Source organism: Pleurodeles waltl, chromosome 7 (assembly GCF_031143425.1).
Source record: "Pleurodeles waltl isolate 20211129_DDA chromosome 7, aPleWal1.hap1.20221129, whole genome shotgun sequence".
NCBI lineage: Eukaryota > Metazoa > Chordata > Amphibia > Caudata > Salamandridae > Pleurodeles > Pleurodeles waltl.
The window spans coordinates 1,380,925,065-1,380,943,479 of NC_090446.1; the positions used below are offsets into that span (position 1 = coordinate 1,380,925,065).

General features: G+C 43.8%; 1 protein-coding gene across 8 annotated transcripts in view; it reads right to left on the reverse strand.

Annotated features, from left to right (window-relative positions):
* The window catches only part of LOC138246364 (protein kinase C and casein kinase II substrate protein 3-like), a 140,147-nt gene that overhangs the window by 8,002 nt on the left and 113,730 nt on the right, over window positions 1–18,415 (reverse strand). For 5 of the 8 annotated variants that reach the window (XM_069200905.1, XM_069200904.1, XM_069200906.1 and 2 more), the window contains exons 5-9: window positions 11,805–11,960; window positions 7,660–7,835; window positions 6,240–6,360; window positions 4,916–5,013; window positions 1,662–1,756 (exon numbers count right to left, since the gene is read on the reverse strand). In XM_069200905.1, the coding sequence (XP_069057006.1) occupies window positions 1,662–1,756; window positions 4,916–5,013; window positions 6,240–6,360; window positions 7,660–7,835; window positions 11,805–11,960 (646 nt within the window). The remainder of the gene's footprint in view (window positions 1–1,661; window positions 1,757–4,915; window positions 5,014–6,239; window positions 6,361–7,659; window positions 7,836–11,804; window positions 11,961–18,415) is intronic. The other 3 variants (XR_011194268.1, XM_069200911.1, XM_069200909.1) reach the window with 3 other exon arrangements.

The window sequence follows — 18,415 nt, forward strand, 5'->3', positions numbered from 1 at the left end:
CAAAAGAGTACGCCTCTGTGGCTTCAAACCAATGGTGTTGTGGAACGATTCGTGGGTACCCTCAAAAGGGCAATTCAATGACCATCGATGGAGGGGATCGAGTTAAATCCGGCCCTGTGTCAAGACCTCTGTGCTTATCATTCAACTTCTCACTCCACAAATGGTAGGATTCTTGCGACCTTGTTATTTGGGAGAGCCATTGGATCCAAACTGCCACAGTGGCCAGTGGTCCGATCCTTTCATGCTGATAAGGTTTGTGTCACAGACAGTTCGCAAAAGTACAAAATGAAAACATATGCCGTTCATCATCAACAAGCTGAAGACGTTGTCTTCAATTAAGGTGTCTGGAGCACCCACCTCGACGTTCATCATCTCCTGCAATTATGAATGAGGCGATCTCGTCTAGCAGTCCAGATCAAGCATCAGAACTAGCGCCATCAGTGCACAGCCCGAGTGCATCTCAACTATCACATGCCGCTCAATCTGGCCGACTAGTGCGAGCACCTCAATGACTTGTTGAAGAAATATAATGTGTCTATTGTTTGTACTTTTTATGTAACGGGGGGGGGCAGATGTTTAGTCGTTAGCATTTGTGCGCCAGGACCTTTGTGGTTCTAGGCGGATTTAACAGAGGGATTATGTAGCTTGCTGGGAGGTGTAAAGGTGTGGTGATTAATGGTTATGATGGAATCAGAGAGCAGTGTGTGATTGTATACTGAGGAATAAAGATGTATGCTGCAGAGCTCCGTGTGTGGCGTGGTCCTTTGTATGCTCTCGGGCTGGGGAACATGCTGCATAGATGGCAGGAATGTACAAAGAATGTGAGTTTAGAACTGCTAAAGAATCAATTTGGCTCTATGGAAACAGGCATGGAAGATGTGTTTTCTGTTCAAGAAGGGCTAGGGCTGCCAGCGGTGGGACGGCAGATTTCCTCTACAACCAACAATCAATGCTTTGCCCTTTGGGGGAAAGTGGGTGGTAGATGTTCAACAAGAAATGACACTGTACCAAAAATCCTTGCACTGTCCGGCATAGAGAAATGTACATGAAGTAGCAGGTGAGCTTGTGTACATGAGAAGGCATGCAGCAGTCAGTATTGAGCAGCAGGCATGCTGTACAGAATCTGGCATGTTCTTTAAAATTTAGCCTGCAACATTCTGTTTTGAGCATCAGGCATGCTGTGTAGAAGCATACATGCAGCGTGCAGTATTGAGCAGCAGGCAACCTGTGTAGAAGAAGGCATGCAGTATTGAGCAGCAGGCATGCTGGGTAGAAGCAGACATGCAGTGCGCAGTACTGAGCAGTAGGCAAACTGTGTAGAAGCAGGCATGCAGTGTGCAGTATTGAGCTTAGTCATGCAGAATCCAGTGCAGCGGAGGATGAACAGATGAGGCAGCGGACAGAAGAGACAGAGGGGCTGTGCAGAAGCAGTACATCCTGCTTAGCACTGAGGAGTAGAAGGGTTGTACATAACAGGAAGTAGCAGCACAAGGTATGGACACCAGCACGGCCGAAGCAGCTGCGCAGAACAGACTGCCCCGAGGCATGCGCATCTCCTGCAGCCCTGAGCTGTGGGCACAGGAGGGGCAGGTGTCCGCTGTGGCCAGGCAGCAGTGGGAGGAATAGGGCAGGAAGCAGTGATGTGGCTTATGTTGTTTTACCTGCGTTAAAGCTGAGTTCGTCGGCTTCCTGCCCCACATAATCGTACACGGCTCGCACACGCACTCCGGGAACATTCACAGGCGGCCTAGTCATGCTGCAAGTCAAACACAGGGACATAAGCCGGGTTAGTCACAATCAGCCCAAGGAGGGAGAGCTCACCCCATCCTCTCCCCGGGTGAGTCACACAGTTATTAATGATGGACGATAACCCAAACAATGTACTGAAGTAGCAAGCATCAGTGAGCTTCTAATGCTGGCCCTGAGGAGCAGTGACAAAAACCCTCATTGGACCTTAGCTCACTTCATTACAAAAAAGGACACCAACATATAAGTTCCTGTTCCAAAGAATTAGGATCAGAAAGACCCAAAAGCAGCCAAGTCCAAAATTTTAGCAACACCTACCACCCTCCATTGAAAGATCTAGCACTCACCAATGCAGCACCTAGAACCTACATATGCAACACTCAGCACTCACCATTGTAATCCCAAGCACTCACCAGTGTAGCACCTACAACACATGCAATGTGATACCAAACAGCCACAATTGGAGCACCTACCCTCCCCACTTTAACACCTAACACCCTCCAATACAGCATTTATAACCCACAACTGCAACATCTAGAACCAACTAATGCCCGCTAATGCAATACACAGAATCCACAAATTATGTACTTAGCACTCACTATTGAAAACCTTAATACCCACCAATGCAGAACCTAGAATCCGCAGATTAAACTCGTATCATCCACTAATTCAACACCTAGAACCCACTTATACAGCAAATGGCCAACTGCAGCAAATAGCCAACTGCTGTTTAACTTGTTGTTAATCCAGCCCTGTTTCATATCGATTTATGAAAACCTTAGTGTGTGTGACTGTTTCAAATGCCTTTGTATTTCCTAGATCCTTATTATAAATGGGATGAAGTACCTCCTGCCATACACTATAAGCAGGGCCAGTGAAATAAGGCGATTTTGCGGCTGAGGTGTTTTCTGCATAATGTAATTTGCTTATTGGGTGTCAGATTCGTACTAATGAGGTCAACCTTTGCTGCAGAATTTGGTCCCCGTGCATAATTCCATTATCCCTGATTATAAGAATATTGCACGTTAACAGTATGTATAGAGGAATGAGGGTGAAGGTCAAGTTCCTTTATAATGCCATTGAACACCAAGTGACATTCAATATATTTTTTATGTTCTGCAGTATTCCTTATAACACATGGTCACACCATCACCCTTCTCATTAATTGCTAAATTCCTTACTGTCTTGCTCTTTCACGGTCTTAACAGAAAATGGGAATAAAAGCAGAATCTGTATGAGAAATTAAACACACCATAAAGCAGTTAGTGATTTTTGCAAAACATTAGAATCAGTTTAATGTAAGTTAGGTTAAAAATGCTATGACTTAGTTTTTGTAGAAACATGCGGAGATTCTATTTTTCTCTTAATGACCTAAAATGTGGAAAAAATAAACATGTTCCCATACAGCTCTCCTATTTTCGGTTCACTTTTCCTTTTAAAAAAAATATATATGAGAAGAAGTAAAAGCCAGTTCCTTGTTTTCCTTTTTTAAACTGCAGTGGTAATTATGCTCTGTGACCTCTTTTCACTCTGGCTGCAGGCATTGTGATGCCATAACTCGACTGTAATAACTTGTTACAGTTGAGCTGCTTCGCCATTTCTACAGGCAAGTAGAGGCGTCACAAGTCTCCCATTTTAAGGACATTAGAGGCAGGCTTTTATGCAGGAATTTCAAGCTTCCATATATCCTTCTGCCAAGGGCAATGCTGTTATTAAAGGCTATCTACCTGAGTTATAGGTCTGAGCAGCAAGCCTAAGACCTTGTAAAAGGCCTTTACTGATGGGTATTGCCCAAACAGAGGAGCTATAATGAGGGTAAAAAGTTCTACATTACATGCAGAAAAATAGAAGGACAAACATTGGAATGCCTGCCCATATCGTTATTACTGTGCCTCTTAACTACTTTGTCCAACATTCAAATTTTGTAATCTCAGAAGACCTCTCTTTTTTAGCCCAAGACCATGCAGTGTCACAAACTAATCCATACATAATCCACATTCATGCACTTTCTCAATAAAATGTATTAATCTAATGCCAGGTGTTTTATTGTTCTGAAGACCTGCCAGACTTAGATTTACTGTATTCCCCAATATTTGTTCCCAAATGTGGAGCCAGAGAAAAAAGGCATTTTCTGGCTTACTCCCCAGTTTGTCAAACTATTGAGCACCAATTCTATTTAAGCGATCTCTCTCTTGCCCGTCCAGGCTCCTACAGGGATGTCTGGAGAGGGGAAAGGCCAAGAGACACTTTAATATCTAAAGAGATGGTCTGCCCCCTTCTGCACTATGTGTCCTCTCTCCGTTTGTGACAGCAGAGGAGATCACGCTACCGGGTACATGTGTGTAAAATGGGCTGACTGCGAGCCTTAAAGGCTGATATGAGACGAAAAACCAGTGCTGGGTTTGCACTTGGTCCCTCCTTGCTCCATTCAACCAGTCACTAACGGCTACTAGCACTGGCTCTGTCCAGGCCCCAACTTCAGAAAAACTGGGAGATTCCCAAGACAAGGACAGCTAGGCTGCAGCATCATCATCATCGTTATCATTAGTGTATTTTGGGATCCAGGCCAGTCTACTTTTACTACTATTACCGTGTTTAAGTCAAAACAAAGGGAAGGTTTCAACTCGCGAGTACTGCATGGGCTTTTAGGAGGGACAAAAAGAGAACATCAGACTTCCCAGAACAGTATTTCTCTCTCACCACACTAGTGGCTGTTTGTGTATCATTCCATCACCCATGGTGTCCTTGATTTGCTTTGCATTTCTTTGAAATATACAAATTGTAGCTTTACCTTTTCACAGGCGAGTATTTTTCACTTAGTTTTTGTTTCATTCTGTTTGATGAAGAGTGCTTCTATTGCAATACATTAGGGACTATGTTTCAAAATCCATGGTTAGTAGAATGGAAATGCTCATGTACCACCCATTCTATGACCCCTTGATGCAAAGCACAGCTTAAGACTACTTTCCATTACCTTACGGTTACTTTCCAGCGCAAAACAAGTTTTGCTCTGAAAAGTACACTTTGCACTGATTTGCATCACAACTTCAAAGCAGTTCAAAGTATCAGTAAAGCTTGGCCTTCGTTCACAAGGGAATGATATAGCCCCAGATCTCCAAACACTGGCTCCCTTTCCCCAGTCGCTGCCCCAGCATCACTATGCTCTCACCTGCCTTCGGTCGGGGTGATGCTGCGCAGTCTCACCTTGTCCGGCTCTTTCGCTTTTTTCTTTTTTACGATCTGTCTCTCTTTCTCCGGGTTCCACTCCTGAGGAAGATGATGACAACACGTGTTAGATGCACTACATTTACTCCTGAGGAGGAGTTTAAAAGCATTTTTATTTGAAAGGAGCTGCACATTTCCTTGTTATCAAATCAGAATACATTTTGACATTGCCCACCTCAGGAGGAGGAATGACTGATGATTAGTCAGGGTAACAGGCCGGCCTTTGGTTCTTGTTTCCTCTATCACAAAACTCAGACAAAATCCATTCTTTTTTTATTCAGATGATTTGAAGGATAAGTGCTCGATCTAACATAATCTCCACCAAAAGTTAAAAGGCTTGCTCTAAGTCTAGATAACACTGAGGCACAACACCGGTTTGACCTTGCCTGTTGCAAGCATGGTGGGACATGGCAGGGTCTCATTCTTGCCTGCTAGGAGCCACCTGTGACACAAGGACAAATCCCTTAGCCAGTGCCCTGTCGGGTACGAGAGGGTTATGTCCACGCCTGGAGTCGGTTACGGCTGCGTCACCCTTCTCACTTAAGTGCACCACTTTGGAGACTCCCTCATCTGTTAGAATCTTGGCCAAGGCCTCCCTTAGCCGTAAGCTTAAGCCCCTTCAGATCTGAGGGACCTAGCACAGTCACATCCTGGTAACTGCTAAATGGAGACACCTCCAACTCTGCGCAGTGACTTAAATCCATCATGCAATGGAGCGCATCATGAAAATTTGTATATTCAAAGAGTCACCTGGTGGCATTTGACCTAAAAATGGCTACTTTTAATGATGCACATCCTCTTGCCATGGAAAGGAGGCGAGTTTTCGCTATTTATAATCTTTATACTGGTTGTACACCCTCTTGTAAAAATTCCTACACGGAGATAATTGCAGAAGGATCAAACATAGAGTGTGGGTGGTTTGCATCCAGCCCACACGTCACCTCTTATGGTGTAAATCTTTGCTTGCCCCACCATTTGCGCCTGTTTTCACTTGGCCTTGTTCTGTTGTAAAGCTAAATCACTATTTGTGTTAAAACCTATGGGTGTTTATGCTGAGCTGCACCTTTTGCATATATCACCAGGGGTTGGCCCTTCATGGTGCCAAGTGGTTTTGATGCTGCTCGAATGACCACTTTCAAAGTTGAAAACCCTTAGCACTGGAAAGTTCAACAATGCTGCCATTGTTGGTGCTTACCACTGCTTGAGCAGCAACACAAACCTTTAGTAAATTTGGGTCATCTATCACCTATTACAGCAGCATGTCTCACCTCAAACTGTGGCCAGTTCATCATCATCCCAGGGCCATGCCTGTTCCGCCACCACCTGAGGTCATCCTGGTCCTTGACCGACAGAATGGCCTGCTTCAGATCCTGATAAACAGCCTGGATGCTGTGGATAGAAGAGGGCAATTCTGAGCTGGAGACGGTGATGGGGCCTCCTGCGGAAGCCATTTATGTGAACAAAACACCTTGACAAGAGCCATTAGTAAAACAAACCCACTTCCCTCTCACACAGTAGCTTCAGCTCCCCAGGAAATCCCTCACTCTGCACACACCATTGGTACTGTTCTTCAGTGAAACCTGGAGCTGTGTTTGGATGTATGGTTGGGTTTACTTGTTTAGTGTTTGGAGACTTTTATCTTCTAAGTTCTAAATTAGCCTTGGTAGCTTCCATACTTGGAGGTTCTAATAGGTGATGTATGAGAGTGGGTTGGAGAGAGCTGAGCTGACTTATGCGCTTTCCGCGCTTGTATTGGTACCAAGGTTCATCTTATACAATCAACTTCTTAAAAGCTCTCCAGCCTTGACAGATTCTTTACAGATACTTATAGTACCACATTTGTGCCACTTTGCTTCACTATTTATTCCTTAGGCTTTACTTCCCCATGCCAAGTCCCTCCCCTTCCACAACGCACACCTCTCATGAGTCCATGGTGTCTACGTAAGTCACTTCTTTCTACCCTTTGATTCTGTTCCCTCTCATTGGAGTCCTCTAAGCTCCCCACAGTTTCTCTTCTCTCTCCTTCCACCACCCCACAATTCTTCTGCTTCTCCCAGGAGTCACTTCTCCCTGCCCCCTAAACTGCAGCACATCTCTTGTGACTATGAGTTGCCTGCCTTTCTTCTTCCACAAGTATAACCTTCTCTTGTTTCCTTTGTGTCCCAAAGTATCCTCTCTCTCTCTATGTGCCACGGCATCCGTCTTGTCACACTGCCAAATCTTGTGTTTTCTGCCCCATTTATTCCAGATCACAGCATCGTTTACAGTACACCAAAGTCTCTGAGTAGCTTCTTCTTTTGCCAAGGAGCACTTCTCTTGGCCCTCTATGCCTGTCCAGTCACACCTGTCTGCAACAGTAATCGTGTCTCTACTCAGTTACCAGTTTCTCCACCCTTGTTGCAGCTCACATGGTTCGCCACAGTTCCCTGGTTAACTCTCTTGTGGTTACCCTCTTGTGGTTTCCTACCCCACCTACAGAGTTAAATTTCCTCCATGGCTCACTCATGTCCCTGCTCAGCCCCCTCTCATGCCATTCCTTCTTAATCCTTCTATTTAACTTCTCACAATGGTGAACACCTCATGATCGATTGAGGCATTTCTTTACCTAGCGCAACAAAATATGTTGCATGTGCATCTAGTGTACTCCTTGGAGCACCTCTCTTTTCCCTCCCCCATGCCATGGTGCACCTCTCATTGCTGGTGATGTCCAGGTGCTCGTGGATGGACATCAGTGCGTCCTTGAGGAAGAGGATACGCTTCTGCTCGTGCTGCTGGCTCTGCTCGAACACCGTCTCCATCTCCTCCATGTACTTGGGATTATAGCGGTTCAGGTCCTGCAAGGCCTTCTCATATCGCTGCTTCACCTGGAAGAGGAAGAGGTATAGAAGTACTGACAGCATGGCCAACTGACCTGCAGAACAGCACCCGCTAGACACGACCACCTATATTCAACGGAGGACGAATAACACAGCAAGACCTTGCAATCTCCAAGAAAAAAAGGACTTGTGGCCAGATGTACGAAATTCTAATTTTCCATTGCCTAAATAGCAACGCCTTAGAAATAGCTATTGTACGAAATGTAAAATGTAATGTATAAAAATTGGGATTTCCTAATAGCGTTTCCTCCAGAGTAGGAATCACTATTAGGAAATCTCTATTTAGGAAATGCTAAACCATTCCTTCCAGAGGGCCTAATGGTCCATATGTAGGAATGGTTTTGCGTTTCCTAATTTGTGATTTCCTAACAAGAAATCGCAAATTAGAGAATGCAATACCAAGGTTGACTATGGCCATAAGGCCCCCTTTGATGCACCCAAAAACAGGTGGTGCACATGTAACGTGCACAAATGCCCCAGGGGCATGTGCGCGCTACATGTAACTTTAGAAAATGCATTTTGGCTGCATTTTTTTAAACTGCACATGGTTACCATCGACTTGGAGTCAATGGTAATAGCATTTCCTGAAGGCCCATTTCGCATTTAGGAAATGTTTTGTACATGTGCGTAGGAAATCGCAAATAATAAATCCCTATTTGTGACTTCCTGTTAGGGGATCGCAAAACGCGATTACTAATGGGTAGAAATCGCATTTTGCAATTCCCTAAATGCCTTTGCACATATGGAAAGGCCATTTAGCATTTTTTAGCGGTCCCAAATTGTGATTCAGTCTGCTAAGAAATGCTTAATGCTTTTGTTCATCTCGCCCTTGGTGTCAGACTGATCTATCGGAAATCCGGATATGTCCCCTAACCTGGTCAGTAACTTTTCACTGGATGGTCTGTGACTGAGTCAAGCACAACAGTTTGTGAATGATAAAGATCTCAGTGATGAAACGGTCATTGTCAAACCTTTTTTGACGAAAACAAATGCATGTCACAATATTGTGGTTTTAATATTGAGTTACTAAAATATTGTATTTGTGGTACGGACTGCCAAATTATTATTAAGGTAAAATTCACGTAAAATTATAGAATTACTATTGAAAACTCCACGTCTATTTACATTGACAATATATTAGTCAGTAGTCAGTTCATGAATGCCAACTTTCGAAAACAGAAAGGGAGATTTTGAAAACAAATTGGGGAAATGTATTTTTCTCACTATCTTGTAATGAAGCAGAAGCACATTTAGGATGGAGAAAGGTAAAATAAAGCCATTTTTGGTTTTAAAAATCAGAAGACTTGCATGGCATGTGGTCATTGGTATGTGAAGATGCGTTTATAAAGTGCATGCTTGTCGCGGAATCATAAGACTAAAATCAGCACTAACTGCTATATCTGAACTAACAGTGGGTAGACTTGAAATGTAACAACACTTGAGCAGACTGTAGAGCTCTCTAGGACCGTGGTTTCCATCCTGTGGTCCGGGGACCCCTGGGTGTCTGCAAAGCCTCCTCAGGGGGTCCGTGACTGCTTAGAAAATTAAATAATATTAACAGATTAGGTCCGCAGCTTTAATTAATGACTCAGTGCGGGGGTCCCTGGATTCCAATAATGATTCAGTGGGGGTCCCCAGGTTCCAGTAATGATAAAGTGGGGGTCCACAGAAGTCAAAAGGTTGGGAACCACTGCTCTAGGAGATCTAAAAAGAGAATGTATTGGCTAAAAGGTTACAAAAGCGTTGATACACTGGCTTATGGGCAGTTACCATAGCTCTAAAGAAAATCCTGGTTTTAACTGGTAATCAGTGAAACTGACGTGGGATTGGTGTAATATGTGCCCTTTCAGAGGTGTGGGTGAGCAGCCTTCCACTAGCATTTTGTACTAACAGATTGGTGAATAAGAACATGTGGATCCGCAAGGTATATAGCATTGCCGTAGTGTAACCTTGATTGAATCAAGGTATTTACTATTGTCATGTGGTAAATGTGGTCAGTGACTGGCAACAATGATTTTAACATTTTAAGTTGCCAAAAACATGCTTTAGATTTTCAGGTATGGTTTGGTATCAAACATGGTGAGTAGATAATGGACCGCCGGGGAAGGTGTAGGACAGCTGCCCATAGCCTCCAACCATGCAGCGTAACCCGAAGATGCCACCTGAGTGGATACCCTCAGCAATTCGGCTTTTTCAGGGTTGAATTCAGTGAAATTGGAGCACATCCACAAGTGAATGATGGCTACAGAATTGGTCAAAGTGGACTCCATCCACGGAGGACATCACTAGGTTTGACAATCAAATGCATATTGTGCATTCATGTAAAACCAGGTTCTAAAAGCAGAAAGCAATTTAGCTAAGGTAAGCATGTAGATATTAAATCATGCTGATGATAAGACCGAGCCTTAGGGGACACACCATGACTGATAGTTCTTGCACTCACTCTGTAAGGGTTTGCCTACAATCTGACAAGAAAGATGCAAATAATTCTAAAATTTTACCAGCGACACCTATACCAGCCACTCTTCACAGTAGACAGTGATATAATGATTAATGGTGTCTAAGGCTGCAGACAAGTCCAATAACACTAGGGCACCTAATCATTCTTTGTCAACGATTATAAGTAGATCTTCAATAGCTGAAACCTCACAGCATCCAGTGCTCCTGCCCGGTCAGAAGCCTGTCTGAAACAGATGTGTTGGAATGTATGTCAGTATCATTAGAGTTCTACTTATGCATGTAAATATTAAAACCATGATATTGTGACATAAGGTACACAGGTGAAAACTTTCTGACATACAGACATTATGATTAATATATCCCTTTGTTTCATCGGCATTCTTTATGCAGAGACTCTCCCCATGATGCAGAACAGGTCTCAGCTCACTCTCGTGTCTCTCTTTCTCCATTTGCATCTTTTCTGTGTGTTTCCAAAGATAGAACTGTTCTGCACCAGATGCCTGCTGATGTGATCTCCACAACAGAGCAGGGCCATACATTGCCAGCCCCTTTTCTGTGTCCACACCTCGAGCAATAAGAGGAACCCTTGATGACCTACTCATCTCTGCCATAGAGCTATCTTTTCCTTTCACAGTGCAGCATGATGAATGACTGCTCCCTTTTCCACTCCTCTGAAATATAAAGACTCTTCTTGAGATCTTCGGGGTTGCAAATAAGCAGTACAGAGTGAGTATGCTTTCCTTTTTTCCCTGTATAAATTATACATGTTTACATGATAATGGCTGTAGGTTTTATCACTAATAAATCTTTACTGTTTCTTTAACCACAGCTTTTTAGTCCAACGCACACAGGGCCAGATTTACAAGGCCCTATCGCCTCCTTGCACAACATTAGCGGCTTTTTTTTTTTACACTAATGTAGCTCAATGAGGCAATTTCCGACATGCCAGATTTACAAAGTGGCGCAATGCATGCATTGCCCCACTTTGCCCTCCTTGCGCCACATCTACAAGATTTCACTGCACCAATTTTGGCGTCATTTTTAACGCCTGCTCAAAGCAGACGTTAAATGGACGTGCCCATCGAACTCAGTGGGTCTCCTTGCACTTTGCTGCACTAGCGTCAACACTTTTGACGCTAGTGGAGCAAAGCGCCACAATAGCATAAAAAATGTTGACGCTATTGTCCTAACGTGCACTGTGGTGCGGCGTATTGCAAATATGGCGCACCCATGGTGTCGTTAGGTGTGGGTAGGGGGCGCAAGAAAAGTGGCACATCAATGCTCATGCAACACTTTCTTGGAAATATGGCCCATATCAGTTGGTAAGACAAGTTTTGTCTAAATGACTCCGCTCTCAGTCATGTGACCTTTAATAGGCACTGGCCGGGAGGGAGGGTTTTCCACATTCCCCAATAATTTGGTTGGCTCATTTGACCTAGAGAAGAGGGCCCTGGAAGTAAGATGGCTGACTGGTCAGACAGGATCCATGTGCCTCACCTTCTCCGTGACCTGGTCACACTTCTCGCGCTCTTCCTGCAGCTTTCTCTGCTTGTCCACGGACACATCCGGGTTGCCCTTACTGTGGTTGTCTCTCATCGTCGCCACCTGCTGTTTCTTGCATGCTTTGTGGAACGCATTCTTAGACTTTTCGACCTGAGGCAGAAACACAAAGCACTTGCATTCACACATGCATGAAGGTCACGTTTAAGTCCACAAACAACAGGGGCATCTGGCGTACCCCGGGTTATGCTGCGATTTTACAATAGAGTGCAGTTTTTCATCCACTACCCTATACTTTCATAACGTTACTGCTTTAGCAATATAACATATAGAAGCCATCAGAAGGGTCTAACCCCACTACAAGAAAGTGGCTGTAGGACATGTCCACAGAGGCATAGCAAAAGTGCATTTGGCCCCAATGCAAATTAGGAAAGTGCCAGCCCCCCCCCCCCCCCTTCAAAGATGTGGCCCCGGTGCCACTGCACCTGATGAACTATTGAAAGTTACACCCCTGCTTACCCAGGTAGAGTGAATCTAGAGATGTTCCAGCAGGCTGCTGCCTCTGAATGACCAATAGGGCTAGGACAGAGTTAGGTTTGTGGTTAAACAGCGAGCCCCCGCCCTAGTCCCACTAGCCTTCAACCGATGCCTGCTGACTACTGATCTCCTGTTTTCTCCATAGCAGGTCTGGGCTGGGAACCAGAAATAGCCCTGGCAACAATGCTCAAATTATCCCAGCTCCCTTCTTCTCCTTGCGCACGCTGTCTTACCATCTACCCATTCTCTCCTCCTCTCTTTCTCCTCCATCCCTGATCACCTTCTCTTTACCTTCTGCTCCCTGCCTGATGCCCTTCCTCTCTCTCTTGACGCCTCCCACTGCCTGCTGCAATCCACCTCAGGGTGCGCGGGAAAGTGACAGAGATGCCAGCAGGGGTCCTAGGCAGTGGTGTCACTAAACTTGATGGGCCCCCCTGCACACTACATGGAGGCCAGAGTGTTGGGTTTAAAGATTAGAATGTTGGCAACCGGGCATTGCCTGGTAACGGGAGATGGAAATGTGAGGTGAAGGTGGGAGGCAGTGACTGTTGTGCATTAGAACTGCCAGGGTTGGTCGCAGTATGCTTAAATGAAATAAAAGCATTCAAATAAAAGACAGTGAAGGTGTCTTTTTCAATGGAGACGAGGATGGGATACACATGGTGAACCAACCCTGGCAAGAAGAAAGAAGAAGGAACGGGGTGTTGCTGTCGGAGTTCAAAAGTTGATGGAGCCAGGGAAGGTTTGGCGTATTGAGTGGAAGAGGAACATTAGTCTAATGAAGGCAGCCTGCTGGAAAGATACATGCTGGGTAGTGCTGTAAGGCGGTAGGGCTGGCCAGTCAGCCAAGGCACAGCGACGTGCACCGAAATCGTGGATGTGGTGAGGAGTGTCGGACCAGACTTTTAGGAAGTTTACGGTGGAGATTTGTGCCAGTTTATGACGCACATCATTGAAAATTGTATTTGATTATTAACTGGGGGGGTTGGTGAATTTGCAATACGTTAAAGCGCTTACCTCGCGCTGCGAAGGGAAGACCGTTGCGCCTGTCTCACGCTCGAGCTCGCAGGTCCGCATGCAAGGGAGTCAGCCTGAGAGTCTGTGGTGTGTGAAAGCGGAACTCACCATAGAAACAAACGTCAAAACTGCACGTTCCCGAAACAAGGGGAACCAACTTTCAAAAGCGAATGGATTGCTGATGAATAACGACGATACATAGGTATCAGAAGAGGAACATTGTGTTTGGTGTATGGACAATGTCGTTTGATCCAAATTGGGGTATTTAAGGAAACTTAAACCCAGAGTTTGATTTTGGACTGGTGAGGAGTGCGCATCAAGCTTGGATTATTCTGCAGAAATTTTAACTGAACATTGTTCCTAAAATTTTAAGGAACACAAGGAAACTATTCAAGGAGAATAGTGACTAATAGTGTCTATTTTAAGAAGGAAAGAAAGTAAAATATATATATTTTTTCTTTTTCTGGAATTTTTCTTTTTTTTGGTGGAGAGAACAGTATGCAGTCAATAGTGCCACCACCCACATTTTTAAATGTGCCTGGTGAACCGAGTATGCCTTGGGAAGATTGGAGAGAGGCTTTTGAGACTTACTTAGATGCTTTGGGGGGGGGGGGGGGTATTTTTACTGCCAAAAGAAAACTGGATTTGCTGAAACGTAATTTGGGAGTAGAGGGTAGGAAAGTGTTGAAAACATTACCCTATGATGAGGTGGTCAGATGAGGAAGTAGAGGGTGATGACATATATAAGGACCATGGGGGCATTGGAAAATCATTATAGTAGGAAAGTAAGCACTACTGTGGAGCGTCATAGGTTTTTCTCTAGAGTAAAAGTGCCCAATGAGTCAATCCATCAGTCTGTGTGTGCATTGCGGTCTTTAGCTAATACATGCAAGTTTAGGGATTTACATGAGGAAATAATAAGAGATCAATTGATAAATCATACTAGGGATATGAAGATTCAAGAGAAATTGTTATCCTTGAAAGATCCATATTTAGATGAGGCGATATCTATAGCAAGGCGCATGGAAGACACGTCAAGGTATATAAAGGACCTGGAAAAAAAGTAAGTGGAAGGTATGACTGTTCAGGAGATAGACAAAATCAAATGCAATAAAGACAACAGTAAGGGCAATGGAAAGAAAAAAATGTTATAGATGTGGCAGTATAAAACATTTGGCATTTTCAGTGAATTGTCCAGCCAAGAATGCCAAATGTTTCAAGTGTAACAGACTGAGACATTTTTCTAAAGTATGTAATCAGAAGAATATTTTGGATAAAAAGAAAAGTGTGAATTGTCTGCGTAGCGATGATCAGAGTCGTGGACGTGTTTCGTCAGAGATGATGATGAGCACATAAAGGTGCTGATGCTGAATGATGTCACCACAGAAGACGTTCTGCACAAAAGTGATATTTTAATGCTGGGAAACAATTTGTATAGACCACCAAAATGTGTTGTGAATTTAAATGGAGTATCAATCAGCTTGTGGGCAGATTCATGTTCCCCATATACGCTAATTGATAGAGAAACGTGGCAGAAAGTAGGAAAGGAAAATTTATCTATGTCCGAGATTGAACTGATTGGGTAAGGTGGGAGCAAAACACCAATTGTGGGATGTTTCAAAGGGAAAATTGTGTTCAAACAGAGAAAAATCACCTGTTGTGTTTATGTGGTGGAGAATGGCAGGTGTTTGTTAGGGTGGAATGAACAAAAAGCATTGGAGATAATGTTTAATCCAAATACAGAGGAACAAGTTTTGGCCATTGTGCGTGGGAATCAAGAACCGGAAAAGTGGAAGTCAGAGTTTCCGATGCTGTTTGGTGATAGATTGGGATGTCTCAAAAGATTTCAACATAAAATTGTAGTAAAAGAAGGGGCGGTACCAAAGGTACATAAAGTAAGGGGGGTACTAGTAGTGCTAATGGATGCACTGAAAGCTGAACTGACCAGGCTACTAGAAATGGGGGTGATAGAAGAAGTTGAGTATTCAGAATGGTTGAGTCCGGTGGTTTTGGCTCGGAAACCGAATGGCAAGATCAGGATCTGTGTGGATTTGAGGGATTAATGAAAATATATGAATTGATAGACGCCCTATACCTAGTATAAATTAATTGTTAACGAGTATTCGAGGAGGAAATATATTTTCAACTCTCAATTTGTCAAGTGCATACCATCAGATTATGCTACATCCGGATTCAAAACATTTGACGTCTTTTACAACACCAGAAGGGGCATTTAGATTCATACGCATGCTTTTTGGGCTGGCGTCAGCAGTTTTCCAAAGAATTTGCAAAGTTTGTTGGGTAAAATCGACAACGTAAATTTTTTCCAAGATGATGTATTGGTATGGGCAGAGAATGTAGAGGAACATGATAAGGTGTTGAGGGATGTATGTTCGATTCTGGAAAAGGCGGGATTAACTGTGGAGGTGAAGAAATGCAAGTTTGAGTGTCAGAATGTTCAGTACCTGGGTCATACTGTGTCTGTGGAAGGCATAAATCCAAAGATTTGTTTATTGGACGCGATTGAGAAAGCTCCGAATCCTGGCGATAAGGACCAATTAAGGTCATTCTTGGGTTTGGCCGAGTATTATGCAAAATTTGTGAAGAATTTTGCTGATATTGCTCAACCGTTTGTTGATGAAAGAAAATCAAAGGTTTGAATGGTCAGTAAAATGTCAACAAGCGTTTTCTGAATTAAAGAGAAATATAATTAATGCTGTAGAGCTGATACCATTTGTGGCAGAAAATCATACTATAATATCGACTGACACCAGTATGTATGGTCTGGGAGCGGTGTTAATGCAACTACATAAAGGACTACAGCATGTGATAGCATTTGCTTCTAGGATGTTGAGGGGGGCAGAGGCAACGTATTCTGCAGTTGAGAAGGAAGCTCTTGCTTGTTGGTGGGGGGGTAACATATTTCAGAAACATGTTTGGGGAAGGAAATTCGAACTACGTACGGATCATAAACCTTTAATTGACATGTTTACCACAAGGGGCGCTGGCCGAGCGTCTTCTAGAATAGCGAAATGGCTGTATAGACTGCAAGAGTATGACTTTACAATGAAATTTGTTCCAGGAGTAGCAAATGTGAATGTGGATTGCTTATCAAGACTACCAATTGAGGGTACAGAAGTTGAGGAAGATGAGGAGTGGATGGTTGCAGACATACAAGACACAAAGACAAGGGTTATTTCTGATGAGATATGGAGAACGTCGGTGGATGAGGATGTAGAAATGCAAGCATTACGAAGTAATTTGGGTAAACATTGGTCAGATTTAAAAGGAATTACCAGCGTGGTACCGAATTTTAAGAATGTGTGGTCAGAGATATGGGAACAGGATGGTTTGTTGCAGAGAGGTGACAAATTAATTGTTCCATATAAGTTAAGAGAAAAGGTGCTGGAGGTGTTACATGAAGGACATGGCAGAATGTTCGGTATGAAGAGAAAAGCTTGAGAGGATTTTTGGTGGCCAGGCATGGATCAGGACGTGGGGAGGTTTGTGAGAAATTGTTAATGCTGTGTATGCAGTGATAAGACTCATGTTGGAGAGAGAACCCCGGTTGTTCTGATACAATTCCCAAGTAAACCTTGGCAGAAAGTGGGTATGGATGTATGTGGTCCTTTTGAGCTGGATGGGAATGGGAAGACTTTTGCTATTGTAATGATGGACTACCATTCAAAATGGCCGGAAGTGAGCATAGTGAGAGATGTGAAATCAAGTGTGATTATAGAATTTTGTGAAGAGGTGTGGAGGGGAGAAGGTTATCCAGAAGCAGGGGTGACAGATAATGGTCCACAGTTTACATCTTGCGAGTTCAAAGATTATGTGTCAAGTTGTGGTGTTAAACATATTAGAACGACTGTAGCGCATCCAAGAGAGAACGCATTAGTGGAAAGGTTCCACAGGGTGCTGAGTGAGAACATACAGTTATCAGTCCAAAGTGGTTTGGGTTGGAAGAAAGAGATTAAGAATGTGTTGTGGAGTTATCGCACCACCCCGCATTCTCTCACTTTGGAAATGCCGTTTATGTTGTTGAAAGGTAGGAAGCCAAGCACCAAGGCAGTACCGGGTTAGATGGGAAAGGCAGGTAAGGGAAAAGTGAATGAGGGGAAATTATTGAGTTGAGTGGTTGAAAGGCACAAAACATATGATGGTAGAGGCATGGACAGTCTGAAGAAGTGTTCATTGGCAGTGGGAGATTGGGTGAGAATTGGATGTGGGAAAAAACGAAAAAGGGTTTGTCCAGGTGGTCTGTGTCTAAGCGGGTAGCAAAAGTGAGAGGACATAGTGTAGAGTTGGATGACGGCAAGAGGTGGAATGTGAGAAGTGTGGTCAAGAGTAATGAAGTGGAATTGCGAAAGTGCAGGTGCATCGAGGAGGGTTGCAAGGGTGGGAATGTAGGGAGAAAGGAGGAGTGGAAGGAGAAGAGATCTGTAAAGAAACCTTATTATTTGAACGATTATGTGACTTAATGGTGCATCTAGCAATATTTGCCTTGTGTTTTGAGAGTTTTTTTGTGTAAAAGTTTGGGTTATATACTTATATGTATATTATTTATTGTTATAGTTTTGTTGTTGTCACAAGTTTCATTTGTTTCAGGTATGTAGAATGTACTGTGCTTATAATTTGTTTAGAGAGATAGTTATGTTATAAAACAACATTTTAAATGTATTGTTTGTATAGGGAGGGAGATGTGTTGCGTTGAATGATTAGAATGTTGGCAACCGGGCATCGCCTGGTAACGCGGGATGGAGATGGAGATGGAACGTGAGGTGAAGGTGGGAGGCAGGGACAGTTGTGCACTGGAACTGCCAGGGTCGGTCGCAGTATGCTTAAATGAAATAAAAGCATTCAAATAAAAGGCAGTGAAGGTGTCTTTTGTACAGAGTACTGTGCTGAGGTAGCACCCCCTGTAGACGACCCCGCCCCCCTTGGAGTCCACAAGCCCCAGAGTCTGCAGGGGCCTTTGTTACGCCACTGGTCCTAGGCTTTCAAAACCGACCTCCAGGGGCTCCTGCCCACGGGGGAAAAGCTTGGTGGAATAA